Below are 27,689 nucleotides of genomic sequence, written 5' to 3' on the forward strand. Positions count from 1 at the left end.
TCATATCCTGCATTCAGCATCGTAGTAAAGACAGATTGCTCGGAGTTCCGTAAAAAAAAAAATTAACATGCAAAGGTTGTTGGTTTTTACCTTGTGTGTGTAGTAGTAACTTACCACAGTACACACGGCTGCCGTTACAGTAACGTTAATGGTTCAGATTTAGAGTAATGGTTCACGAGTTTAACTATTATATTTCCAATGAAAGCCAACATGTCGGCGCTGGGACCCTGCGGAAGTAAACAGGCAACAGGGAACGAGTGACGACGACGTGCTAATGAGTTAGCCGGCTAGCTACCGCTATCTGGTGTGTGTGTGCGCGGTGGAGGTGATTTACTCATGATATAGAATAATAATCGAGCATATACTGCATTTTTATTTTAGGCTAGGAATCCACGTAATTTAATTATGCCCAGCAAAAAGAAGAAATATAACGCCAGATTCCCTCCGGTGAGTTTGTGAAGGTCTGGACCTGTGTTAAGATTAGCTAATGTTAGCAAACTGTGATGTAAAGCTAACTTCCAGCTAGCTTGAGTGAGATTCGGCCTGTTTTGTTGCTCAGGGAGCTAACTTACAAGAACAATATCAAACGCAGACAGAGCAGTAGTGGGAAGTTACATTGCTTTATACCAGCGTTGGTAGTTTAACTGGATTTAATAACTTTCCCTGCATCTCAGTGTTTGCTACACTACATTTAAGACGAACAACGCAAGTTAGTTAGCGACTCCACTAATTAAGGTTGTTTTTAGCATGGTGAGCTAAGTGAAACTGAACGTTGTATTATCATAGTTATGTTGTTGTTGGTAGTTAAACAGTGAGTAATCTTTAGAGATTCTCACAGGGCATATACTGTGGTAAGTCTCATTATCCTGCCTGACGGGAATGAATGGTTTTAAACAAGCATGCTATCCAAGTACCCTCATGATGTAGTTTGCTATCATTGTGATGAATGGGCCATGGGCTTTGATAAACAGTGTTGTCCCTAAATCTGTCTGTAACATGAATTATGAAACTGTCTCACCCTGTTGACTCGTTCTGAAGGTGCACACAAACTTAAAGTTAAACCTTTTGTCATTACAGGCAAGGATTAAGAAGATTATGCAGACAGACGAGGAAATAGGCAAAGTGGCTGCAGCAGTACCTGTTATTATTTGTATCCTTTCTGCCTAATATCTTCAGTTTCTTGGCCTGGATCGGGTTTTTTTTTTTTTTTTTAACCAGAGGTTTGAAGGCAGAGTGGTGTTAGATTTATCTGAATTGCCTGGAAGTAAGTTAAACAAATTACTTGATAAATCAGTTAACTGACAGAAAACAAAAGATGGAGATTTGTGTGTGATTGTATATGAAGCAACATGAAGACATAACTAAGGGTGTCTATAATGAATAATCTTTCAAATAAATGACATTTAGTGATTTAAATCAGTCACACCTACACTGACCCATTATTTAGTAAAACAACTCTGGTGTGGGAGTATTTCAAAATTAAAATAATATTGGCACTCATACTTGGCAGAGATACTTTTTACTCTATTCATTGTAATGATTATGTCATGACCTACTAAACCCAGTAGCAAACTCTTCATGTTTTTCATTTTCACATTCAGAAGGTTTCAGTCTCGGTTTAGTTTCGGTGTAAGCTAGATCATGTGAGTGAATCTGTTTCTTTGTAATGAAAGACACCACTCTGCTGTGCAATGTGCATCATACTTTCCTTAACTGAAACTTCAGCGAGAGCCTTGGAGCTGTTTTTGGAATCCTTGCTCACAAAAGCCTGTCAAGTCACCCAGTCGAGGAATGCAAAGACGATGACAACCTCACATTTGTAAGTGTCTGTGAGTCTTCTTTAAGAACCTGATCCATATTACAATGTGTTGGTGGAGCACAAAATAGTACAGTTCTAATTTGATTTTGAATGCGTGTAGCTGAAAAGGTGTTATGTCATCATTTCCCTTTGGATTTAGACGAAGAGTTTCTACTGTTATGTAGATAGCGCTCCTGTTCCTGAGTGGATTTGTAACTCCCTGCTAAATTAAATCCCTTGTGCTGTATCTAAAAGTACTTCTGGTTATAACTAAGATGTGTCTGCCATGTGAGATTTGGAATGAATATATAATCCCTTTTTATCTCTGTGTCTATTTGATAGTAAATTGGCATTCGGTTCTGTTCGGAATGTGTTTGAAGACTGAAATGGAGTCAACAGGCTGATTGAAAAGTGTATGTGTGTGTGTTCGTTCTCTCACAGAAAACAGTGTATTGAACTGGAACAGCAGTTTGATTTCTTAAAAGACCTGGTGGCAACTGTACCGGACATGCAGGGAGAGGGGGAAGAGAACCACACTGAAGGAGCAGGAGAAAAAGTCCCTCGCAGGTATCACTCTCTCACACGCACCCACATGTAAGTAGTAGAGATGCCGGCCCAGGAATTAAATAGTAAACACAACAAAACAGACAGCATGAAGTCTGCCTGTGCTGTGTCTTTGTCTCTAATTTGTTGATTGGTCAATGTATCATCTCAAACAAGTTAATGCTGCTAAATTATTATATGGAAGAAATGAATTGCTCATGATGGTAACCTTTACTTGGTTACTTTTCCAGGGCTGGCAACTACTACAAATTGTAATATACTAAAAATAAAGTGTTAGTTATCTTCCCATTGTTACCATGTAACTTATTCCTTATTGTTGAGCGATTGTATCGTTAACAAAAAGACAAAAAGGAAAAACACACAGAGGGAGCTAATTATTGAGGACTGCAGACTCAGAGAAGAGAAAGCAGTATTGAACGCCTCATCAAACAGTGGCACTGACTGAAGCCAAGCTGATGCAGAGTCCCGACAGAGAATTGCATATAAATAAGCAAAAAAAAAGTGTGGCTGATTCGATTCCGATGCAGTTTGAAGTGGTTGTAAGCTGCTCGGCTCGTGGCGTCACAGCATCTTTCAATAGAAACGACTCAAACAAATTTCCAGCAGCACTATCAGTCACATTATTCTCAGCTTTGAAGTTGTCTCTAGGGATTTTAATGTTCAATTTGAGCACAACTGTCTGAAGATTTGTGCTGGAGAATGACTTTGTAATTTTGAAATTAGTTTTAGAATCTTTTAAACTGTGGGAAGCTATGTTTTTTATTATTATTATTTTTTTAATATAATAATAATGTATGTATATGAATTGGGTTTTATAAGTGTACAGTTTATTTGGACTGAATCAGCTAGTATATGACCACATACAAGTAATTTGACTTCTTTTTTGTTTCTCTCAACGAACTTATACATTAATACAATAGATGACTCTGGACAGAAAATGAAAACTGCAACTTGACTGCTTGTTGGACACAAACGAACGTGAGCCTGTAATTCTAGTTAAAAGCTGAGAGAATAACTGCCTTCACATGCCATGACGTAACTCGTCTTACGTTTGCTTTATTCTCCAGGGGTCGAAAACCCGGATCGGGACGCAAGAATGGAGGAGCGGGTTCCAAAGGGAAAGACAAGAAGTTGTCTGGGACTGAGTCGGAGCAGGAGGTAGGGAGTTGGATTCCATGCGGCTTCTAAAAACCCTATGTGCACAATACATCCAGTGATTTGTTGTGGGATGTCTCACTTTGTGCTCCTTCCTCCCTGTCGGCGACAGGATGACTCGGAAGACAGCGAGACAGAAGGCGACGAGGACGATGGCTCTCAGTCAAGCACAAACCTACAGGCTGCTTCCAGATTCCACAGGTATGGACACAAACCATCTGTTGCTCAGATACTGAATTATGAATGACCTCACACCTGGCTTCACTGGGTGGATCTAGAGTCCCTTTGGAGCCGTCTCAGCTGTCACAGTCACAGAGGGACTTTTGGGCAAGTCCATACTGATGATGATGAAATTCTTTATTCAGTCACATCACATAATAGCTACAAACATTATCGACAAAATAGTGACTGAAAAGGCACAGGCAGAAGCGTAATGCTTATATTAATGCCTGTCCTACCTACCAAATTAAGCTACCCAGCATTCTTACAATATGAAAGAAAAAACTGTACCATGTCTTATAAAAATGTTTTCTCCAGAATAAGAGGTAGGAGCCCACCTCCCACCACGCCAGGGACACGTTTCAGCCCTGTTCAGACAGAAACATAACTATGTAATCTGATGACAATAACCACAGATGGTCAGTAATTACATAAGCTGCAAAGTGAGTTTCCATTCAACACTGGTGCAGCCTTTCAGAAGTTAACAGAGCAAACATTCTTCCACCTCCATTTTTCACTTCATTGTCGCTTTCTTGTTCAGGTGCCGGATATTATATTGTATGTGTGTCTGTTATGATCACAATTAACATTATACTGTATATGCCATGTCTGAAAAGGCTTTGGATTGGCTCTACACCACATACTGTATAGAATGTGTTCCTGAACAAACATCTGTTTTCATATTTGAATTTGGAGCTGATGACTGAGTCATTAATCCATGTTTACCTGAAAAGCATATGTGCAGTTCTGTTCATAAAAAACATTATATATGTTGAGGATTTTTTTAATATATCCCTCCTCTTATGATGTTACAGTATAGAAATATACTAGCACTAGCATCATTGCGTTCCCTGCTCGTTCTTGAGTTACTATTACAAAGTGTGACGGTACAAACAGTGATGTGTCGTCACTTAAACTTCCAAAAGAGGATGAGAACAGAAAGAAACAGATTGCTGTCGTAGAAGGAGGAGGAAGGAGGTGGCCGGCCTGGCTCAGAGTCTGACTCTGACTGAGGTGGCTGGATTTTACCAGTGTGGCTGCTGGATGAAGTCATGTTTCTTTTTAGCAGGAAGTTCAGTGACAGGGACGATGAGGGAGTCCTGGTTATTTGTTCACATGTTTGAAATCATGTTTCATATATTTGGTGATATTTTTATTTGTTCCAGTATATCTTTTTTTTTTTTCTTTCCTTCGACCACGTACCTTCTGTTTAACAGCGGCCTCCAGTAACAATTACTGTCTCTTCAATAGCAAATGATGACAGATTGTTATGATTGGTTATTGAATCCAATCATGTGGCTACTGGAAGTCTACTACTTCTGTTCTGCATGTTCAGACTGTGTCCCACATGTTCAGACAGATGCAATTTTCATAAAGGACACAGAGAGTCATGAAAATTATTAATATAATTATCATATAATTATTCATATTCATTATTCTATTATGTAAATGATTCATTGATTAGTTTTTTGGTCAATACAATGTCGAAAAACGTCAATCAATGTTTCCCAAATCACAACATGACATCCTCAAATGTGTTTTGTCCACAAACCAAGAGAGACTCCGTTTATTGTCGTAAAGGAACAAATCAGAAATCAGAGAACTTGGACTTTTTTCTTAAAAAACTACCTAAACCGATTATTCGATTAGCAAAATAGTTGACGATTCATTTAATAATTGATTATTGTGCGATTAATCGATTTATTATTGCAGCTCTACACACATGTGGTGCAGGACCACTAGTACATGCTGTATTGTGTATAGGGATGTCTCGATTATAGATTTTCTTGGTACAATTGAAGAGTTCATTTGCAAAAGCAGATAACTCCGTTTTTAAAAAATTCTAGAATCTTCATTTTTAATTTTTAATTTACATAAGGTGATATCAGTCAAACCAAAGTTGAGTGACTTTGAGATGTAACAAAACAGACATATCTCAAAAAAATATTTTTTTATTGAAAAGAACACTATGCAAAGAATAATTACAAAGCCTCAGCTTTTTTTTTTCAAAATGGCACTTATCTGCTTTTGCAAATGAACTCTTCAATTATTATCACGGTGTTACGATTATCACGATTATTATGCATTAATTAATTTCACAACACTATTTATGTGTAAAATCATATACATTACTACTAATTATAAAATATTTTAAATATCTATTAAAATATGACCAATTATTAATCCACAAGGCGAAGTCTTTGAAATATTCAAGTCATTAATTGTCATCGATACTGAAACTTTTTTTTTTTAATTACAAATGACACTCTAGCATTTAAATGGTAAATGGACCAGTATCTGTGCATTTACCTTTACTTTGGCGCACATCTGCCGACACGGTTCATACATAATCTTTTTTTGGAAAGTGACGGTATTTAGGAATCTTTGCGATCAATTAATTGTGGCGTTTAATACCGCAATTAATTGTGAAAACAAGTAATTGTTACATCCCTAATTGTGTATATCGTTGGTGTAGAATAAAGACACAGTGGCAGGAAGGTGAAATGAGACCACCCTGACTCTCACAGTCATTTCTAGGTTGTTTTGAGTCGGCTGCACTGCGTCAGACTACATTTCACTTTAATTGCTGTGGTTTTTCTAACACCTCTCCCTGTTGCCCCTGCAGCTCTAATGTGGCCCCCCCGTACATGCACATGGGCAACATGATCCCGGCTCCGGTCATGGCTCCAGCACAGCCCCAGGGCGGCATGGCCTTCATCCCCCACCCTTCCATGATGAACGTCGCAGCGCCTCCCCCAGCTCCCGCACCGCACAAAAACGAGGACGACGACGATGAAGACTATGACTCTTAGCTCCAGCCCTGGCCGCCTCCTCCACCTCTTGCTCTCAACACACGCGCGCACATACACTTGAACACACGACACACAACACACTCTCTCTCTCTTTCAAAGTTATTTTTGATTTCTTAAGTTGTAATTGCGGCGGGCGCTGTAAGCAGAGGAGGGAAAGACTCTTCATCACAGCCCACTGACAGAAGAACCCTCGACAGCCGGCTCTAGAAGACGCCGCCACAGGAGACAGGAAACTGGTTGTATATTATGTGTTTTTATTTTCTTTTTCTTTTCTTTTTTAAAAAAAAAAAAAGGTTTTATTTTATTGTAGGAGGAGAATCCAACTCGGATGTTTTTTAACAAGTCAGTCATTCATTCTATTTTGACTATTAAAGATGGCAGTCGTCACTGTTTTTGCCATTAGCCCCTGCAGACAGGATAGGTGTGGTTTGTGTTGCCTTGTAGCTTTTTCTTTTGGCACTTTTCTTTCCTCCTCAGTCCTCTGTAGTAGACATGATGAAGTGAACTTATCAGTCATCATGCAAACCCTCAGGTTGGCTGAAAAAAATAAATCTGGAAGTGGTAGTCAAAGCCTTACTACAGCCGTCGATGCTCATACGAAGGCGGTTAATGGAGATGAGTTCAGGGCAACAGCTTGTGGAGTATCTGAAAGGTGACCGGCACTAGTCTAAGGGAAAAGGAGGTCATTGTCTCACCCATGAAGTGATATATTACTCTTATCTATGGGCTATGTATTAGTGCTGTTAAGACGTGAGCCCTACTTCCGGGTTTGCCACAACTTGCTAGTGAGTTCAATTCAGCCTGTAATGTAACAAGGAAGCAGGTGAATATTTACTATATGTTGGCTAGCTACAGCTTTTTTGGAATTAGTTTCTGTTTTTAATTCATGTTTTTTTATCAAGTAAACTGTAAACCTCCACGACCACAACCATATCAGCAGGTTAAAGATTTACAGTGTTGTTATTTTTGATGCGGTCAGGCATTTAGACCTCCTTTATTATTTTATATGACCATTAAGTTCCCCTGAATTGCCCATCAGAAGTATACTGTGACTGTTGAACTATGACTTTGTTTTTAAAGGTGTTTGTCCCCTCTAATTTCTCATCTGGCCACCCCTCCAATTTTGAGTAACTTTCTCCTTTATCGTAGATTGTTTTAGATGTATCCATTGACAGCAGAGACGGGGCTCCCATTTATATGTCAGTCTCAGTATGAAATATTCAGCTGACACTGTATTGTAAACTTTTAACATTCTTTTTATTTTGTATGGGTGAAATAAAGTTCATATTTCAATTAAAAAAAGCAGCTCTTGTTTTGGCGTGCGGTGTTTTCCAGATCAGAGATGAAATGGTCTGAAATCTTCTCACATCAAATGTCCGCGGCGTTCATTCTAGACACCACTTCTTTATTTGTTGGCTGGAAGGACGAAACTTGACTCCTGCTGCATCTTTAAGCAAAAATGTATCAAAGAGCTCATTCTTTGAATTTTCAATTTCACAGGCACCGAACACATTCTTTGTAGTCATGACTCAATACTGTGTCCCTCACCCCCCCACCTCCCTCCTTTTGGTTTCTTTGTATTCTTTTTTTTTTTTTTTTGTTATTCAGAAAAGTTTCCCATGGATGTATCTTCTGCAGATACTATATACTAGTAGCCAGTGACTCATGCAACCTGAAAGACAGGAGCTGCTGTTTATCCTCAGCGTTGCATTGAATCAGATAAACACAAGACGGTACAGGTTTGTCCCATGGTGTTCACAGAGAGCTGATTGTTGGCACCACAGACACACACTCCACCTTCAGAGTGTGTGCCCACCCTCTTTTCTTTCCTCTTCCTCCTGCCTTCTTATTTTTTTTGTAACAGTCCATTTTGTCGTGTAAATGCCCCCCCCCCCCCTCCCCTTCCCCCCGCCCAACTAACCAAGCAACACAGAGCCAGGGCCGCATAAACAACTGCATCCTTCCTGCACAAGCGTTGACTCAGCGGACTGCGAGGAGGGAGGGGTTTGGTGTGAGCGTGTGTGTGTGTGTGAGTGTGTATGTGGGGGGGAAGAGGGATTGGGGGAGGTAGTAGGTGGTTGACTTTAGCAGGTCGGTGTCCAAACAAACGGCAGCCATGGGGCTAGGGAAGGAGAGCCATCAAAGGTCTGACAGAAGGAAGCACACTGTTTCCACACAGCAGCCGGCGGGGCCAAAGGTGACCCTCTGATTCCCATCCACTCCCATGAAGCCGCCGACTTGTTCAAGAGCTCCACAGTCCACTGGAAACATGGAAAAATGTGGCAAAAAGGAATTCCCTTGACCTTTTTCAAAAATAAAAGCCTTTAATGATGTGCCTGCTTGAAAAACACACGTTAAAAATGTACCTTAGTGTCTTATGCCAGGCTGTGGCCTTGATCAGAGGGCACTGGTAACCACCTCATTAACATATGCACACTCAGCTCCATACCTGAGGCTGATTTGAACTCTCTTTGAGTGTTTTGTTGCTGAACTTTCAACATGGTATTATGTCAAACTGTAAAAAATAAAATTTCCCTTTAAAGTGAAACTGAAATTATTATCTACACAACAACAAGCAACAACAGTCATTATTGCAAAAGTTATTTCTGAGGCAAAAACAAGCAGAGAAAGAAGAAAGAAAGAGAATCATGTTTCAGCTATAGGATCATGAAGCCTAAGCCTGACCCTCTCTGCACAACTAATAGTTCTACTTAATGAGCTAAAAGCTGAAGTTGGCTCATTATAACTTTGATGCTATTATATTACAGCCTGTTGATTTACAAGAAGAAAACCCCAGTCCAATGAGTTTGAATAAGATTGAACAGTGTGTTTGGTATAAAAGGAAGTGCAGAAAAAGTGCTGTATTCTTTTTTTAGTGAAAAGTGTTCTGTTTTTTGAGAATTTTTCTTCCTCTGCTTCATTTTAGCACCTGTTACCACCAACGTAAAGTGAGACATAATAAAACAAAAATGTAGGCTAGTTCAATTTTCAAAATAATAGCCAGATTAAATCACGTTTCATTGTCCTAAAAAATAGCACACCATAAAATAACAAGATATAAAAGCTATAGGATAGTATCTCAGTCAAGTCAACATAGTGATAGCCTAGTATTGTTTATAACTTTAACTCTTCATTTAAATTAGCAGCTACAACACTTCCTCATACATTGTTTTCTTTTGTAGGTAGTTTTTGTGAACTTGACAGACCTGTGGGCTTGGCCTGTTGCAGTGTGAAGCTCACGGCTTGATGAAAATGAAAGGAAATCATGATTTCAAAATAAAAGTCCCGTAAATTCATGGATAAACAAGTTCCACTCCACAGAGTCATGCACATTCTTTTCTATAAATCGTGTAATAAATTACGATTCTTCATTGCAATTGAAACAAGAATCAGGCAAAGATGACCGAACATGTCATGATAGTTTAATTAAAGGAGTCATTATACTTATCACTCTGGGTGACTCCCTCTAATCTGAGCATATAAATGTCAAAGGTCATCAGAGTTGAAAAGCTGTTACAGCTGGATATTTGATTTCCTGGTTAGAGTTTGAGTGATGAAGTTACCAAATGTAATTGAATGAGCTGCTGTTTACCTGCAAAACTTGAGCAAACTAATAAACTTGCTACTTTATTATGGTTTTATTTTGAAAGCGACGACCGGATATCTCCTCACAGCTCGTGTCTAACTCGACGGTGGCCTGTCATCTGATTCTTTTCCTGTTGGGAGAGAAAAAGTTTTGAAACCCCACCCTCCACTGACTGTAAGCACAGACGTAGCAGTGGTTCGAGGTCCTGACGAGAGAGACGCTGACCGAGGAAGAGTACCGTGTTGTGTTCAGGAGTTGTGATGGAGTTCTGGTGCTGTTCGGACACCGACTGTAACAACCCCGCCGGGCCGGAGCAGGCCACGCGCTCAGCTCCACTGAGGGACTAACTAACGGCGTTTGTTTTTACTGCGCGTCTCTCCCGTCAGAGTAAAGCAGAGCAGCTTTGGATAGCTCTTCCTGTTACAAAGTCGGCGGTTCGTGAGTTTTATGTTATGATAAAAGCCAGCTCATTGTGTGTTTGTGATAAGACCGTTATTATGGAGACTCTCGCGGAACGGGATGCGGGATTTCCTGCGGCAGCGCCGCAAAGTTGCGGTCCAACGCGGTTACTGGAGATTTGAGCTCAATAATGCGAACTGGTCAGCCCTGAAACTTGTAAAACACTGGTTGTCTGGACTGAATGCTCCTTTCCTGCTATTCTTCTTCGCTGCTCAGCGCTTCCTGCTTGTGGTGGCCACTGCACTTGATGGCTAAAAATACTTAAAACTCAAAATGGATATCTGAAAGATGTGGGAATCATAATTTGGCGCTGCAGTACAACACTTGAAGTATTTTACAACAAGTTTGGAGCCATTTTTATTTTTGTCCGTATACTTTTAGTCTTTATAATCACAACTCAACAGGTGGTGATTTAGAATGAGGGAGGAGAAGAGCTAATTTGCCCATAATGAGGTGATTGAAGAGGCTTTTAAGTACAGGCCAGTGAAATGATATTGTGCTCAAACCATGTGTTGGGAAACCACATACCACATCACTTACACAGAGAGAAATCCAGTGGAGACAGTGCTGCCTTTCTAAGCTTTGATACACTTAGCTGTCACCAAACTAAAGCAGTCTTGACTGTTTCTGGATTTTTTATTTTAAATGCAGAGCATTGCATTTCATGTTAGGATGAATGAAAGACACTTCAGTTATCTCTGAATCCTCTCCTGAAGCCCACTTGTTGGTCAAGCTCTTGAATACATTTCACTGGTCCCTGATGAACCAACAAGAAAGACAGGAAAGGGAGCGAGGCGCAATAAAGTACTCCTTTGTACTTTATTTTCAAACACTTGGGGTGCAAAATCAGATCCAGTCAAAACATCTGCTTGAGGCTCCATGGAGCCTCTGAAGAACATATTCAGCCGTGGCCCACTATCGAACTGGAAGAATTTGGAACAATCACAAAAAGGGAACTTCACCAATCCCGTGTGGACGGCTTTATTTGACTATGAGGCATCCTGTAAAGATGAACTCACCTTGCGGAAAGGAGACCTCGTCGAAGTTCTCTCTCTGGACTCTGAGATATCAGGGGACGAGGGCTGGTGGGCAGGGAAAGTCAACAACAAGGTTGGGATCTTCCCATCCAACTATGGTTCCTTCAAGCCAAGTGGCTATGGGAAGCTCCCGGGGACCACCGTGGTTGGTGAGCTCGGCCCTGCCGTGGTGGGGGAGTTCGACCCGGAGGTGGTGGATTTCCGGGAGCTGAGCCTGGAGGAGGTCATCGGAGTCGGGGGATTCGGGAAGGTGTATCGCGGTACCTGGAGAGGAGGGCTGGTGGCGGTGAAGGCCGCCCGTCAAGATCCGGACGAGGACATCAGCGTGACGGCTCAGAACGTGAGGCAGGAGGCGCGTCTGTTCGCCATGCTCACCCACCCCAACATCATCACCCTGAAAGGCGTCTGCCTGGAGGAACCCAACCTGTGCCTCATCATGGAGTACGCCTCGGGCGGGCCGCTGAGCCGGGCCTTGGCGGGGCGTCGCATCCCGCCGCACGTTCTGGTCAACTGGGCCGTGCAGATAGCCAAAGGGATGTTGTACCTACACAGCGAGGCCATCGTCCCCGTCATCCACCGGGATCTCAAGTCCAACAACAGTAAGTCGTTCATCAGGTGAACCCTGGCAACATACTACATGCCAGTGACGGAACATGTTGTATTAGTTGCTGAATTAATCTTTTAATGTTTACAAGGCCATATCCAGAACAAAGGTGCCCTTTTAAACCCTCGACACACTGAAAGGCCTGTGGTCCGGTACAATTATTAACTCAAACATCTCATTAGTCTGAGAAATTGAATTTTCTCTTTATTTATAATTCCCTAGCATAATTGCTGCAGCCAGTCATTGTTGTAAACTTATATATCAACTTCATCCAGGCTTATAGGTCAGGATCATGACAGAGCATTTAAGATTAGCTGTACAACAACAGCACATCTGTTTGGATTAAGGTCCAGTCACTTGACTCCTGGGTTGTAAAAGGTAGACCAAGGCTACAGGGACAGAAAAGTCTGCTGCAAATATGTGTTGATGATAGCATGAAATGCCATGCTTTGCTGGCAAAGGTCAGGAATTTAAGAGGAAGCTTTCCATCTGAGCACCGTCACTACTTGCTATCTGGACTGTGATGCCGTTAAGGGGGCGGCGGGAAATGACTTTGTTTTGGGGCCTTGTGGCCGACACCCACACATTGGACCTTGTCTTTAAAGCAACACTGCAAATAACTCAGTACTGTAGTATCTGAGAATATGACCTTATTTAGGAACACCCTTGATCTGAGGTTTGTTTAAAGAATACAATCCCTATTCAACACATCAGGAATACCTTCCTCCCACACTTCCTTCATCAGTTCCATCTTTCTCACTCTTGAACGAGTCGGCCTTCCTTCTGCATCTGCTGTTTCACCCTGTTTATCCTCACCCCTGTGTCCGTTCCTTTCCCAGCAAGACCTCTCCACTAGAAAAATATCTCCCGCGGAGCAAAGAAAGGAGAGTTATGTTAATATAATCTTTGCATATGAGGCAGGTCAGAGTGAGCACAATCGCTCTCTCTGTGCACCAGGAGATGGTATCACCCTGCTGCCTCCTCCTGCCTCTTGTTTTTTAATTCTTGTCTGAATCTTTGTCCCTGGCCTGTCCCTACACGTCTCCATACAGCCATAAGTCTGCTGTGCCACTGAGCAATATCCTGTTGTGGTGGTGCAGGGGGGAGGAGGCGGATGGGAACAGCAGGCATTGTAGTGCGTTGAGGGAGGAGGGGAGGGGGGGTAGCATTTCAAACGACGCCCCATCGGTCTTGACAACAATGTGCCACGGTGTATGTGAGGTGCTGATAGATTTAATGCACAGGTGCAAGGAGCATCTCCACACAAAGGCAAAGTAGTAACGCAAAAATCAAATTGCCAATGTTCACAGTACAAAATGTACTTCGACATCAATGGCCAGCCTCAGATTATGGTGTCAGTTCCTCAGAATAATGGTGCAAGTTCTTCTTTCTTGAGCTGCCATTTTGCACCAGCACTCTGCAGTGATACAGGAAGAAATCAGTCACAGTCAAGACAGAAACCCCATGTCCAAGTGAAGCCATAAGTGAAAGACAATGCAGTGCAGATGAGGTAGGTAAAGGTAGTCCAGGAACACCCCTTTTTATGACAATATGATGGCAAAAGATCCTTTTATGAAGTATCAAGCATCATATTAACTCAATTCAAAATGCTAGCAACATATAAAAAACAAAGGGGAAACTTCTGACCATCTGGGCCAGCTGTTACAGTGATGGATTAAGGTGAGTTGTCATTATCCCTCAGGAGTTGCAGATTTAGCTAATGACCAGTGCAGAGCCGTGGCCTTTTTTTGAAGATGCTGATGAAGCAGGAACATTGAAGACGGTGCACGGTGCGTTGTTTGGGTTCAAGCCAGAGGCCGTAACAGGAACAGCACAGGAAAGAGAGGAGAGGAGCTTCTTTGTGTTACTATAGTGTGTGTGTGTGTGTGTGTGTGTCAGTGTGTGTCGGTGGGGGTTGGATTTTCACACCTTGCACACTCATTTTCTGTTTTTAACACCGTGTGGTTATATTAATGTGGTTTCAACCGTGCTCTCCTGCAGGAAACCTGTGATCCTTTTTCAGTCCACCTCCAGGCACATTTTCATCATGTTAACATAGTGTGCTATGCTATGATTTAAAAAAACAACAACTTTGTTATGGTAGTTCTTGTTCAGAAGGAAAAAGAAGAAAAAAAAGATTTAAAATTGCAAATTGAGTTTGGTGTGGGATTTTAATTTTAGGCCACATGAACGCAGCCCTGAGGAGAGCTTCAAGAAACATCAGAGGGACTCAGCATCAGTCAGACCCAGACTCAGAGGAGTCTGTAGAGACCAGAGTCCAAGACTAGCAAATGTACGAGAATGGTAGGCACAGTTAGCATCTTTGATTTGTTTCTGTTTTATATTATCTCGTTAGTTTGTGACAATGAAACTCTGAAATCCAACATTTTATTACAGTTCATTGCAATTTGTGGGGTGGTGGGTTGGATTCAATTACCTATTTTATTATTTTTCACTCTAAGACACCCCCACCCCCTCCCTCATGCTGACCCAAAGAGCATTGTTGCTTCGAATGCCACAGGCTGGTGCTGACAGTAACAGACCAGACCTCAGACCAGAGGGCAGCTATATGTGAGACAAAGGCTGTGATAGAGTTCCAAAAAGGCCTCAGACTTTGAACCACAGCCTACATTAGCTTTTAGGCTAACATCTCTTATCACACCTCTGTGGACTTTGACTTGCTTAATGAGCAACCAGACAACATCCATCCCTGGAAAGTGCACCGCTGATGTCAGTTCTTACACTATGCAGCCAATTAGCTTGTCAGCTGTAGCACTTAAAATAACCTTGAGGTATTGCTCACCTTTTAGATAAGAAATAATTCTTCAGTAGCACTGCAAACTAAACACGGCCTTTCATTGGCTTATAATCTATAGTTACAATTTAACGGAATAAAGGGGTGTCATTTATGCTGGAGTCATTGATTTTTCTATTATTTGGTTATTTATTTTAGCAGCTCCAGGACAGAACCTATGCAGAACTTGGAGTTAATTTCCAAGAGATGGGCCATTTGGCTTAGAGAGCATGCCTCAACCTTTTTTTTAGCTAGACTCAAAAGTCTCCGTATTGGTTTTTGTTTAGGCTTTGTGCACATTAGCCCAGTGCTAACTTTGTTGCTTGATGCTGACTGTGTAAAAGTGTAAAAGTGTAAAAACAAAACACTGATGCCTGTAAATGAGGGTGAATCATATCAATAAGTTTCGGGGCCCTAAAAACAAAACACCGAGCAGAGAGGTGTGAACCTGCTCTTTGGTGCAGGGAAGAGCTGCACAGTCGGTAATCATTCTCTGTGGTCTCTTTGCTGCAGACAGCCCCCCTCTCACAGCTACACACGCTAATCTGGGCAGCTCGTATCAAAATATTGATTAGCAAAGCTTCAAGTTTTCAGTAATCAACATTGCTGCAGCTGCACTCCAACCCCTGCTATCGGCAGCAGCAGCTTTCCAAAGCTCGCTCCAGTCCAGCTGCCCTGTCCTTCCACTGTTAGCTATCTGCACAAAGCCTTCATACATCCAAAAACAGCTATAGGCATCACCACATGCCATAAAACTGTGCAGAGGCTTTAGTTAGAACTGGTGGGGAAAGTGCCAAGCTAAGCACTTGCTGGGCTGGAACTCACAGGAAGAAGCCACGGTTAGATCTTGGATCAACATGTCTCTCTCTTTTCTCTCTTCTCTCTCCCTCTCGCTCTCTCTCTCTCTGAATCTGATACATCCCTCTGCCGGCATGTTTTCATTCAGGGCCCCCAGTGCCCCTCTCTGCAGCGCACTCAAAACATCCCCTGTCTGTGTGTGTGTGTGTGTATGTCTGAGTGTATGGGCGACTGGGTGTGTGATGTTTGCATGTGTGTGGTGAACTGCTCTCCTGTTACCACTGCACTTACATAAATACCAATATCCCTGTGTGCAGCAGGAGGACTTATGAAGGCAGTCCGGCCTTTTAGCTGTTTCTTTAGCTTGTTCTGAGTTATTTACAGAGGTAGATAGTAGGAGAATTTCAACTTAATGAAACCTCAGCGTCCACCTGTGGTTTGTTAAGCAGCTGTAAAGGTGTAGTTAGATGATAAGTGAGCCAGCATGGCAGTTAAACTGGTCATGAGGTCAAAGAACATGATAAAGTTCTGGTTGGTTTAGGATCGACCTGCTGTCATTTTGCCACTCTCACTCACATCTTTTATTCACTGTCATGAAGTCGTATTAAAGCAGCAGTGAAATGTAAAAGCACAAAGATGGGGCTGTTTTACGTGGAGATATTTCTGTTCCTGCTGAGCTGAGTGAGCTCATTCAACTGGTCAGAATCACATAGCAGTTAAAGTCAGATAAGGGACGATTTGCAGATGGTTTCAATGATTTACTCAATGACTTGTTCCTAAGAACTTAGATTTTAGAGTCCCAGAACTGTCCGTTGTGTCTGTGACATCAGCTCTAGGTGAACCGGTGCTATCTGGACTCGTTGTAGAAAGAAAATCCAGGCCGTTAGGGCTGAAGGTGATAGGCTGAGCTGCCAGCTTGAAACCTAAAATATAAGACGGTGCAAGTAAATTTTTCATCTACTTGCACATGTGCAACCATTTTTTTGTTTAACACTGGTGAAACATGGAAAGGGCCACTTAAAGAATTTGGAATTTGTCATTACAGGTGGCAGGCCAATGTGCGTCATGAATGTCCAGGAAATGTGAATATTTGTTTTTCAAGTTAATTTACAGTGTGTGCCCCTAAATGTTCTGCTTGTGCTTCTAAAATTTTAAGTCGGAGGCCACTGTGCTCCTGGTAAAAAAGGTTAGTCTGGAGCCATGCACTTTTAGGAATCACTGGCACAACAAACTAAAGATGAAAGGAAATGAACGCCTAAAGAAAAAGTATTGCAGGCAGCATAAACATTCAGCTGTGATTGGTTGTTCATGCAATGAGAAGGCAATAAGCCGATACATGTAGGCCCTGTGCAAGACTCTTGGATTATATCTCATTTACTGTCTTCATGCATATATGTCAGCTGCTATGGCAACTTGATACTGATGACATCGTATTCACAATGCAACAAAAGGGGCAAATGGCATCATTCTTACCCCTACTGAACTCTGGGGTAACTGGTGAAAAAGTTCACATTAGAATTAGGAATCAAGCAGTCTTCTTCTGCAAATTGAGTGTGGTTTATCTCTTCTGTGATTGATCAGACAAAAAGATAAAGAGGCTGGCTGTAGGTGGACTGTGTTTAATGTGATGCGGTTGAAAGCTCATGCAGAAAAAGGGAAATCAGTGGACTTTGGGTTGACATCCAGATCACCAGTCGCATACAAAAGGATGTAAAGAAGTTATAATTACAGCTGCAGTGACCAGCTGATGTTTGTAAGTGAAGAATAAGTGGACTATTTTATTATATTGTCTCTGTAGACAGCGATATCTTGATTTCACTATTTTACATCACTTAAACATCTGGAAATTTGATTTCTGTATGTTTTGATTTGACAAACACAACACAAAGTGCAGAGTCAAGATGCTTCAGGGATATCTGGAACAAACTATGAAACTGTGGTGATAATAAGAAAAAGGAAAAACGTGTGCGTCACTGATAAAAACCCACTCTACCTGCTCACTGCTTTTACTCCAGGGCACTGTGATTGACCAGATGAATGAACAGACTGAGTATTTTCATCCAGCAGGAGGTGTACCCTGCCCTCAACACTCGAGTCTGACAGAAAGTGCATCATCATGAAGTTACACATCCATAAACATAACTGCGTGTTCAGTGCCAGTCTGCTGAGGTTTCTGGGGTGTCGTGTGAGGAAGTGGAGGAGGAGGTCACCTGGGGTAGAGCTGTGGAGCTGCTGTGTGTCAGGGGGTGATAAGGCAGAGGGGAGTCTGTTGGGTTAGCTTAACTGATCGTGCTGGTTATCGTTTCCCCACCAACTTAACACAGACACAATCCAGAGATCCATGGCTCACATCAGATTGAAGAGTTTCCCGAATAAGAATAAAAATATGAATTACTTTGTTAAGCCCCCAAAAGTAAATTCACATAACGTATGTGATATAACATGCATCGCATATAAGCATGGAGAGAATGCAGCTGAAGGTTTTTCTGTGCTAGTGCTGATAATAGTGTTTTTTAGATTTTTATGTTGAATTTTGAGCATTTTTCTGACCTCAAGGTGAAATTCAGATTTGAACTAAATTCATGCTTTATTTAGCAGCTGACTGTTATTAAAAGATTGATATCAGCTTCATTAGAAAGCTGTGTGTAGGACCCCATAGGAAAAACCTCCATGCACCGCCAACATCCAGCTTATAGGTGTTTTTTTCTCAGTTCCTCACAGTGGGTTCTGAATGCAGATGTCGTCAGGTGAGGTGGCTGTAGGAGGCAGAGACTGTTGCAGTCTGGCATCACAGTCATGTTCACTGCAGGGATTTTACACAAAAGGTGTGGGACTGAGACTTTGTAATAGAGACACAGTATGCAGGATATTTTTGATTGACACACAAAATCTGGGAAAACTAGAATTGCACTGGAGTGGTTTTGATTTTAATGATCATGATGCAGTGGGTCTGTAAGTAACACACTTCTGAAAATGTAATTTCTCTAGTTTATGGAGTTATTATGTGACTACTGTTTCCAGGGCAGAGCAGCCAAATCTTAGTTAAAACTCACAGTGAAGTTAATGTAAGAAATTAGGGTTGTGCAATTACTGCAAAATGATCCAAAATCTAGATATGCCCAAATGCATTATTTTAAAATTATGGTATGCACCATGGTTATGCTTCAGGTTACAAATCATATTTTCCACACATAAAGTAGCACACTTACTATAACTTATTTTTCTTAAAAGATAATTGCAACTCCAATATTTACCAAAATAATTGCCTATGGTTCAGCCCTGTCAGAAATAATAATGAAAACTGTCAAAACATGACTCATGTCCAATCTAAAACACTGCACTACATCAAATTCCTACACAAAGTTCAACAACTATTTGATTAAATTACACTTTATGCTGACATTTAAGTGTTAATAATGTGATTTTGGTCTAGAATGACACTATCTCCACCATATAGCTGGTGTTTTCAAATTATTCACCACTGCATATGCTTTAAGTAGAAAATGATTTGTGTGCCCACACAGTGACAGTACACCCACACTGAGTCATGACAGCTGCAGAATGTGTATGTTTTTACATACAGTCCACGGTGTGTATGTGTGTGTTATCCAAGCAGGATGACTGAGGGCCAGAACAACTCAACTGCAGGGGAGGAGGAGAGAGAGAGAGAGAGAGGAAAAAGAAAAGAAAAGAAAAGCAGACACTGGAAGGTCAGAGCGCACAGGAAGTAGAGAGGTTTCCAGAGCTCAGGCTCAGAGTGAAATCTGTTGTTGTTTTTTCCTCCACTCCCGGTCTGAAGCCTCGTTCTCAGCCTCGGCCTCGCTGCTCGATCACAAGACAGTTCCCATGCAAACTGGGAAAAAAAACCTACAGAGTCTGTTGGTGCAGGAGAAGATGGTTGTGAGGATTCATTTCAGACCCACTTGTTGCAGAGCAAAGTGAGCATGTGACAAATCAGTGTAGTTATACTGACTCTTACCCAGGGCCGTTGCTAGGAATTCTGGGGCCCCTGAAAGAATACTAAAGTGGGCCCCTGACTTTTCCACTTTTTTTCTTAGACTACGTATGTATTATCATTTTTTATTTAGCCTACTTTGTTTTGATGCTAATACAGCATTACCACTATGAGTATTAGTCAGGGTCTTATGCAGAATAATTCAGTCATACAAAGATTAGACTACTGGGGTTTTTTGTGGGCCCTACTGGGCGCTGGGCCCCTAGAGTTATCATCACCTTTCTCCCCTATACAACGGCCCTGCTCTTACCATTGCTGTTCAGTTCCCTAATCTTTGAACTTGTACAATAGATGGATGATTTCATGCAGCTGTTGGTCTACAGGAGCAGCTCCACTATTACCCACTGAATTACAAAACTCCAGAACATATTCATCCTGAAAATGATTATTTTGTACTGGAATGTAATGGAGAATTGGCTGTTTTATATTCTGCTGATATATGTAGCTACTTTAATTTTCAGATTTTCAGGCTGGGCTATTATGTGTGTTATGTGAGGACGAGGATGAGCGAAGTGTGGGTAGAACTATGGGTGCAGGGATATTTTTGGAATTTCACTTTTGTTTTCTATCTCACCCCTAACTTTCATGTGCAGTATGTTCCAGTTTCCTCTAGTGACAAAAACACATCACACACTATCACACTGTGTCAGACATATAAAAATAACACACTGAACTCACTTTCAGTATAGTTAGAACCAATCCAGACACAGACATTTAGTGTCTCACTGAACTGGTATTGAGACACAACACTGATGAAATAAGTAATTGGTATTTCACGTCATAAAAGAAACATATCTCTGTAATAATGCATAATTGATCTCCAAAAATAGTTTTCATGTTGTGAATGTTTGCGTGTTTGTGTGGGTGAGCCCACCGACTGTCTCAGGAACTACAGGTGCGAGTCCTTTGACGGATGTTTTGACTGAAACCACACGAGCTGAAGTCAGGAAATATCAGATCAAAATTATGAGGAAATGGTTTTATTAACACTTCATCTGCTGATTGCTTTATTGATTTTAGATCCACCATTTAGTCCAGGCCCAGAAGAGAAAACCAGTTTGACTAAAACAAATCCGATCTACACTTCAGGAATGTAACAGTGGTGGCATGGGCACATGAATGCGAGTGTAAAGTTACTGTTTATGCACAGATAGATATGAAGTAGTAATGGGAAACCTTTAAAGAGCAGTTTACCTTCACAAACAGGAGGGAAAATGTTGAAAAGGAGCAAAGGAGCTCAGTGCAGTGCATTTTCTCTCATACCTGGTTGTGTTTAATTGGTTGTGTTTGCCACCAGCACCTTGACCTCAGAGCTCCTGGGGTCGGCCCAGTTATGGCCCTCCTGCCTGAGACTCCAGGAGAAATGGCGCTAATGGAGGTTAATTTTAAACGCCAACACAGTGGACGCTTGTTAATAAGTGACCGTTTTCAGGAGCTCTCTGTCTTTCCCTCAGCAGTGGGTACTTTGTTCAGGGAGTCATTTATAACCCCCTCCCTCTGTCAGGGTTAATGTGGAAACAGAATATTCCTCTGGGCATGTTTAGGGTTGTCACTGACGATGAGTGTGCCAGCATGTGTTTGATAGAAACTGGTTTGTCAATGAACATTAAATAACAAACACCAATTTTGACCCACCCTGCTTGTCTTACTTGTTAAAGAGCTGAATGGGTCAATCAACACGTTGTTTTATTTACTTGAAATTAGAGATCATTCACTCGTCAGCCTGAAAAAGAAAGAGCTGATGGACGTTCCTCAGTGTGTCATGCGGTGAACGGGCCCTTTTTAAGTGTTTCAACATGCCATGCAAAGTAATTTAATGACTGCGCCACAATAAAAACAACCATTAGGGCTATCTGGTTTCTGTGGTGTCGTGGTGGAACGTGAAATGCGCTTCGACCTGAATCGCAGCCGTATCTTCGCATGCATCAAACGAGGAAGAAATGCCACCTCCGAGTGTTGTGCAGATTCAGAATCTTCTATTTATAGTTGTGTCAGCTGCGTTCTGGTTTGTAAACTCGCTGACATTACCTAATTCCTGCTACACTCAGTGAACCGGCCTGTTGTGTTGCCCCCCCCGATGCTGAGCTGAGGCGAAACTCCAGCAGAGTACAGCGCCAGTTTCACCGTGAGATGACATCTTGTGCACCATGATTATGCCCTATCACACACTCTCTCCCTCCCGCTCGGCTCGCTCGCTAGCTGCCTGGTCAGAGGTTGCCAGACTGTCTGTCAGCCTATGGCCTCGTCCCTCAGGGGACAAAGCTCCTGTTCTTCCTGGGGAAAGCCCCCACCCTGCCGGAATTCTCCCCTCGCCTACGGGTGCAGGACAGGGAGGGGGGGGGGGGAGGAGGAGGGAGAAGGAGGAAGGTAGAGAAAGGACAGAGGAGGCTTAGGTTGAACTAATGTCAGTTTTTAAAAGGATCTTTGCATTAGTGAGACTGCTTTACATTCCACCGTGTTTATAGAATTTTGACTTTTCATACTTTTTTGTGTCTTCAGTTATTTTCTGGATAGAAAAATACACACACAACACCAGATCAGATAAGCAGTGCCCTGATTTACTTTCAAAATTGCATATCGGTCCAACAATACCAGACATTGGCGAGTGAGGAATGATAGCATGCATAGGAAAATGCGCTGAGAGATGGAGATGTAGCTCCAGCGTTGAATTATAGAGAAAATGTAATTAAGTGAGGTGCAGAGTGAAGAGGCAGAGAGCGGCTCTGTGGAGTTGACTTTTTGTTTCTGGCCTGGACGGTTAGAGACGGACTGTTCTGCAGCTGAAGGTTACAGCCTCTATCTGCCCGTACTCTACTGTCCAACACAACGGTGCAAATGTCCAAGAGCAGCACAGACTTCTGCTCCTTTTGAATGTCAGGGGGTGTAGATGGAAGTTACTGATCTGACGTCTGTGAAACTTTCTGTTTTTATCCATCACAGACAGTTTACAATTATAACAGTGTTACTGTTGTTAGGCTACTTAGGTAACGGCTCCGCTGTCTGATAGCAACACACTGGGGGCCTCCAATCTACCTGCAGGACTTATTGCTGGGCAGATGGTGTATTATTACCTCTTGTATTACAAAGACAAAGATGTGTCAGTCACCACTGTCTGCTGCCAGCCAGAGGCCACATTGGTGGCAGAGAAAACTTACAAATAGCCTCTTAGAAATACGTTTTGAAGCGGGTTTGTCTTTGGTTTCAGACGTCATTTATTGGTTATGCAGTTGCAATTTTGTGAGGGGAAGTAAATTAAGCTAACTTTCCCTGTTAACTGCTTGAAAATGCAGTGTCCACATGACTTTTTTTATTGTTTTTTTTTTTTTTTCAAAGTATTTTTTGGGGGCTTTTTGCCTTTTGATAGGATAGCCTCTGCATGTGGCGCCTGCTCAACCCACTGAGGTATACGGCGTCCCAACTTTTTAATATTTAAATGATATATTTAAAAATGATCTATTAAAAAAAAAAAAAGGGGTTAATACACACTTGAAGGCTGCAAACATGATAGTGTTCAGTGACTGAGGCTAAAGATAATGGATTCCAGGCAAAAATGCAACAAATTTGCTAGCTTGGAAATAAGGAAACGGCTATTATCATATTAAGGAAAAATGTAACTCACATAATCCTGCATTGTTTCCTGGCTTTTTTACTTGTTCATCTTTTAAACACAAGAGAAAGCCTGCAGCATGAGGGCTAACCAGTGTTAGCATGAGGCTGTTAGCGCCCAGGACGGGCCTCCACACAATGAGGTTGATCTGATTTAGTATAACTGACTTTAGCAATCCTCTCCTCTGTGTCTGCTGTAACTTCCTAGAAATACAAGGGCACTGCTTTGGTAGTGATGTCACAATAAATTCTCAGAAATGATTTGACGCTGTTTTGTTTTTTTTCTCCCCAAGAGTTGAACTGATTTGCACAAGGCTGCATTTTACTCAGCTGTTATGAAATAGACCTAAGGCTGTTGTTCAATGACGCGAAGCACGTAGGGAATGTAAATAGTCCGTATTGGGGTTGGGACGGATGAAGTTATGCTTTAATCAACCCTGGAAGGTCCCATGAAAACCCCTCCCACACACACCCTCCTTGCTAAGGTAACTGTGCTGCGGGGTTGAGTCAGCCCCCGACACCAAACCCATATCTAGGCCACCGCTGGTAGGAGTCATGTCTGCTACTGACACACTCTTGTTTCTGAACAACAAACAATGCTAAACAGAGTCCCGTCGCCATGGCGATCAGTCACGGTGTTTTCGTGGCAACATTGTCGGTGTGTCGCCTCTCTATCAGGAAGATGTTCTGTCTGGGCAAGACCGATCTAGTCGTGATACCGGCCGTTATCCTTTTGAAGGGGGGGGAGCTGGATTTCCTGCTCCGTTTGGCACTTTTGTAAACACACCTCTACAAAATGTGATACCAGGAGGGAGGATGTAGATAAGGAAAAGAGCTCATGTATCCTTCATGTTATGAGCTCAATACAATCTTACATTTTCCACTCTTTCTCTAAATCCCCGTGTCCCGTATCCACTGATGGCGCTGCAGCTATTTGCTACTCGTTGCGGGCGTGAGGGTGGCTGTGATCCCCCGTCCACAACACTTTTAAGCTGAAACTTTTTTTTTTTTCCAGTACCGTTTGGGAGGATGTCAGCAGCAGGGCTTCAATGTTATGTGGGTCAGTGGCTGATTTGGACAGAGTGTGTGTTGCCACATGCTGTCCAGTAAGCAGCTGACTAACGCAGCAGTCGTCCACATTGTAACAGTGGTGGTGAGAGGAGGAAGGCCCAACGGGGCTGAACTGTGGATGCACTCTGCCTCAGCTCAGGAAGTGCAAGAAGAATGTGGTGTGTATGTGTGTGCTGAGACTGCTGAAACGCTTTCATTGCTCGCGTCAACGTGCATGCATGTGTACGTGGTTGCATGTCTTTTGGTGTGTATGTTGTGGACCCATGTGCACATATACTGTAAGTGTGTGAAGGTGGTTTATAAAAGCAGGAGTTATGTATATTTGCTATGGATATGTGGGTTGGGTAATAACAGGTGCCTGTGTGGCTTTACAATAAATCTGCTCTTGGACCTGTTCAATTTTTTTATTAGATGATATATAAAAAATGTATTTTTTTATTTAGTCGGGACAATGCATATTAATGGACAGTGAGTGCAAGCGTACCCACTGTAAATACACTGGATTTAGCACATGTGCTAAATTACATCCGTAGTCCCGAAAACAATACAACAATTAACATAAACAGTCCATAAAGACAGTAGAGCCTATGTATTAGATAACAAAAGAAATACATTTGCATTGTTACAGGAGGGTTGGACATGATTATTTGAATTGTAAAAAAAAATATATCTATACAGTTGTGATTAACATGATTCATTGAAATATAAACAATCTTAATTGTCAAGATCATTTTATATCTTTTATATCATTTTATGCAGCTCAAATACTGAGTAGCATTTTAAGTTTTTAGCCTACTAACTTTTAATTTTTAAGAATATTGTTTTTAAAATTAAACATAAGTAATAAAAATGAAAGTTATACTGGCACGATTGTATCAATGGGCTTTCAGTTCTTCAGTGATTTACCTATAATAGGCGGTGGTGCAGCATGTGATCAGTGTGCATGCAGTACTATTTTTCATAGCTCCAGTCTCCCAGTCTACTGATGTTCCCTAAATGCCTCTCATGCAGACTATTGGTAGACAGGAGCATGGGCTGCTGTGCACAGAGGAGCCCACAGTCTCCACTCAGTTACTGCAGGTGTGTGGCCAAAAATGAGTTAGTCTGAAAAGAGTGTAGAGGAAGGTGTTGAGGTGAAAAGGAGTGATTTTTTATCTGCCTGGGTGGGCTGCCCAAGTAGAGCCTATGTATTAGAAATGCTGGCTCTCCTCTCTTATTCAGCTTAAACTCAGAATGTTCCCACACCCGAGCCGTGGAGTGCAGCTTTAAAACCGAGTCCATTGGAACTTATTCTTCTAAACTTTCTGTCTGGAATTATACAGTCCTCAGGGGAAAACACTTATTATCCTTCAGTCGCACGTTATCCTCAGTTCACCTGGTTCACTGAGGAGTTAGGTGAAACTCCTAGAACTCTATAATGAGTGTGATAACACTGCTTGTTATTCTGGCATCATGGGAATTTTCAGCGAAACAAACACACAGGAAATATCAAAGTCAGGACAGATTATCAAGGTCATATCCATATATCCTTTTGATGAATATATAACATTATAATTTTGACAGGCCTATCTGTCACAGTCAGTGTGTGAGTGCTGGTGCATGCACTTGGTAGGACAGGCCTGTGGCTGAGGGCAGTTATTTTGCCCCGATTGCCAACATTTCTCATTGTGTGAACTTATTAATATCCCATGATAGACAAAATGCTTTCCATGTGTTTGAGCACAGATTAACAAGATGCATATAATTTGTGAGTGTTAACTGTGTTTTACAGCATTCTGCATCACTGAGTTGAACTGTATCCGTGTGTGTAAGAGAAAATGAGAGCTAGTGCGAGTTACGCCTTCAAGAAATCCTATAAAAGGCCCCCAGGCTTCAATATTTTTGATCTACAGTATTGGAAGTTTTTCTGATGATATCTCAACTTCTGTTTGACCCAGAGTTTAAATGAGGAAGTTTCACTGACTCCCTGGGCAGAGGGAGTCGTCTACACTCCAACAGAGTTACAGATAGTGTTGCATTTCCTAGAGAGCAGTAGATTCTACTTCTGACAGACTCAACAGATGGCAATTATAAGGCAAGTGCACTGTACCACTACACACAGGTGAAATTGGTTTAGACAAATCCAGGCTAGCTGTTGTCCTCTGCTTCCAGTCTTTAAGCTAAGCTAGGCTACACCACATCTGTATTTAAAGGGATATTTTGAACATTTTGGCAAATTAGCCTATTGCCATGATCCTTAAAGTCATAGGGGTAGGTTCATAGTGTAGTGCTATGAAATAATCATGTATAATTATGTAACATTACAACACATGAAGCAAATACTCGGAACTACTCGCACTTTTGAAGTCACTCTGCCGAGCAGTCGTGTCTGGAATGTAGTTCCAGCTACACATTTGCCTCGAAAACAACTCTGTCTCGTAATGTTATGATTATTTCATAGTGCATGTTCAGGTCACAACTTCTCCACAAGAGAGTTTTGGAGTTGTTGGGACCTGTACTGTTCACCTCCATTATGTTCACTGAGCAGCTAGCGTCTCTGCCCCGCTGATCTCAAAACAACATGCACCGATAATTAAAGGTAATGAACCTACTGCTATGACTATAGGAATAAAGGCAATAGACACATTTGCCAAGATGTTGAACTATCCCTTTAATGAACAGATATTGTGATATTGGTCATATTATCCTCTCATTCTTAGAAAGGAAGTACGATAGTATGTTTTCAAAATATTCAACTATTACATTACAGAGCAGAAGTGAAGTGGGTGGATGTGACATGATGTAGTAAATATCAACCAACTGTACATAGACAGTGGGGTCAAAGGTCAAACATTGGCAAAGATTGCCCTCCAGTCTTAAATAAGACATTGCTTTTGTTGCAATGTTGTTGGAATTGGAAAGTTGGAATTAGGCTAAACACAAAAAGCACACACTGGATTTATGGAGTGATTCTCTTTGAATGCACGTTTGTGTCCAGCAATTACTGCTTTCACCGCTTCAAAATATCAAGTTTGAATTAATTGGTGTAGCAAAGGCAGCAAACAGTCTCATCCTTACCCACAATTTTTCCGTCTGCGGTGTTGTGTCTAAAATCCTTCCCCTCATTACTTCTTGGGTGGTTTTGGTGTCATCATTATAAGCTCAGCAGCACAGCTCACTAGGTTTCTCCA

General features: G+C 41.7%; 2 protein-coding genes across 3 annotated transcripts in view; both read left to right on the forward strand.

Moving 5' to 3' along the window:
* The first annotated feature begins 147 nt into the window (after window positions 1-147).
* drap1 (DR1-associated protein 1 (negative cofactor 2 alpha)) lies at window positions 148-7,839 on the forward strand. 2 transcript variants are annotated; one of them, XM_083992702.1, is made up of 7 exons: window positions 148-447; window positions 1,078-1,150; window positions 1,732-1,819; window positions 2,240-2,365; window positions 3,430-3,520; window positions 3,630-3,718; window positions 6,363-7,839. In XM_083992702.1, exons 1-7 carry the CDS (start codon window positions 406-408, stop codon window positions 6,547-6,549), a joined length of 696 nt encoding a protein of 231 aa, XP_083848828.1. In that variant the 5' UTR covers window positions 148-405; the 3' UTR covers window positions 6,550-7,839. The 2 variants fall into 2 exon arrangements, with proteins under 2 accessions (XP_083848828.1, XP_083848827.1); XM_083992701.1 differs by having other exon boundaries at window positions 151-447; window positions 1,726-1,819.
* A 3,634-nt stretch (window positions 7,840-11,473) lies between these two features.
* Window positions 11,474-27,689, forward strand: part of LOC311001989 (mitogen-activated protein kinase kinase kinase 11) — a gene marked incomplete at its 5' end in the record, with an annotated part of 44,931 nt that continues 28,715 nt past the window's right edge. The window contains one exon of the mRNA XM_083993169.1: window positions 11,474-12,230. Within this exon, the coding sequence (XP_083849295.1) occupies window positions 11,474-12,230 (757 nt within the window). The remainder of the gene's footprint in view (window positions 12,231-27,689) is intronic.

This window comes from Trachurus trachurus, assembly GCF_905171665.1.
Source record: "Trachurus trachurus genome assembly, chromosome: 18".
Taxonomy (NCBI): domain Eukaryota; kingdom Metazoa; phylum Chordata; class Actinopteri; order Carangiformes; family Carangidae; genus Trachurus; species Trachurus trachurus.

Coding starts and splice junctions, on each gene's coding strand:
- drap1 (XM_083992701.1), top strand. CDS start 406: ATGCCCAGCAAAAAGAAGAAATATAACGCCAGATTCCCTCCG. Junction 1,151..1,725: donor AGCAGTACCTGTTATTATTT/GTATCCTTTCTG, acceptor CTGAAACTTCAG/CGAGAGCCTTGGAGCTGTTT. Junction 3,521..3,629: donor GGACTGAGTCGGAGCAGGAG/GTAGGGAGTTGG, acceptor TGTCGGCGACAG/GATGACTCGGAAGACAGCGA.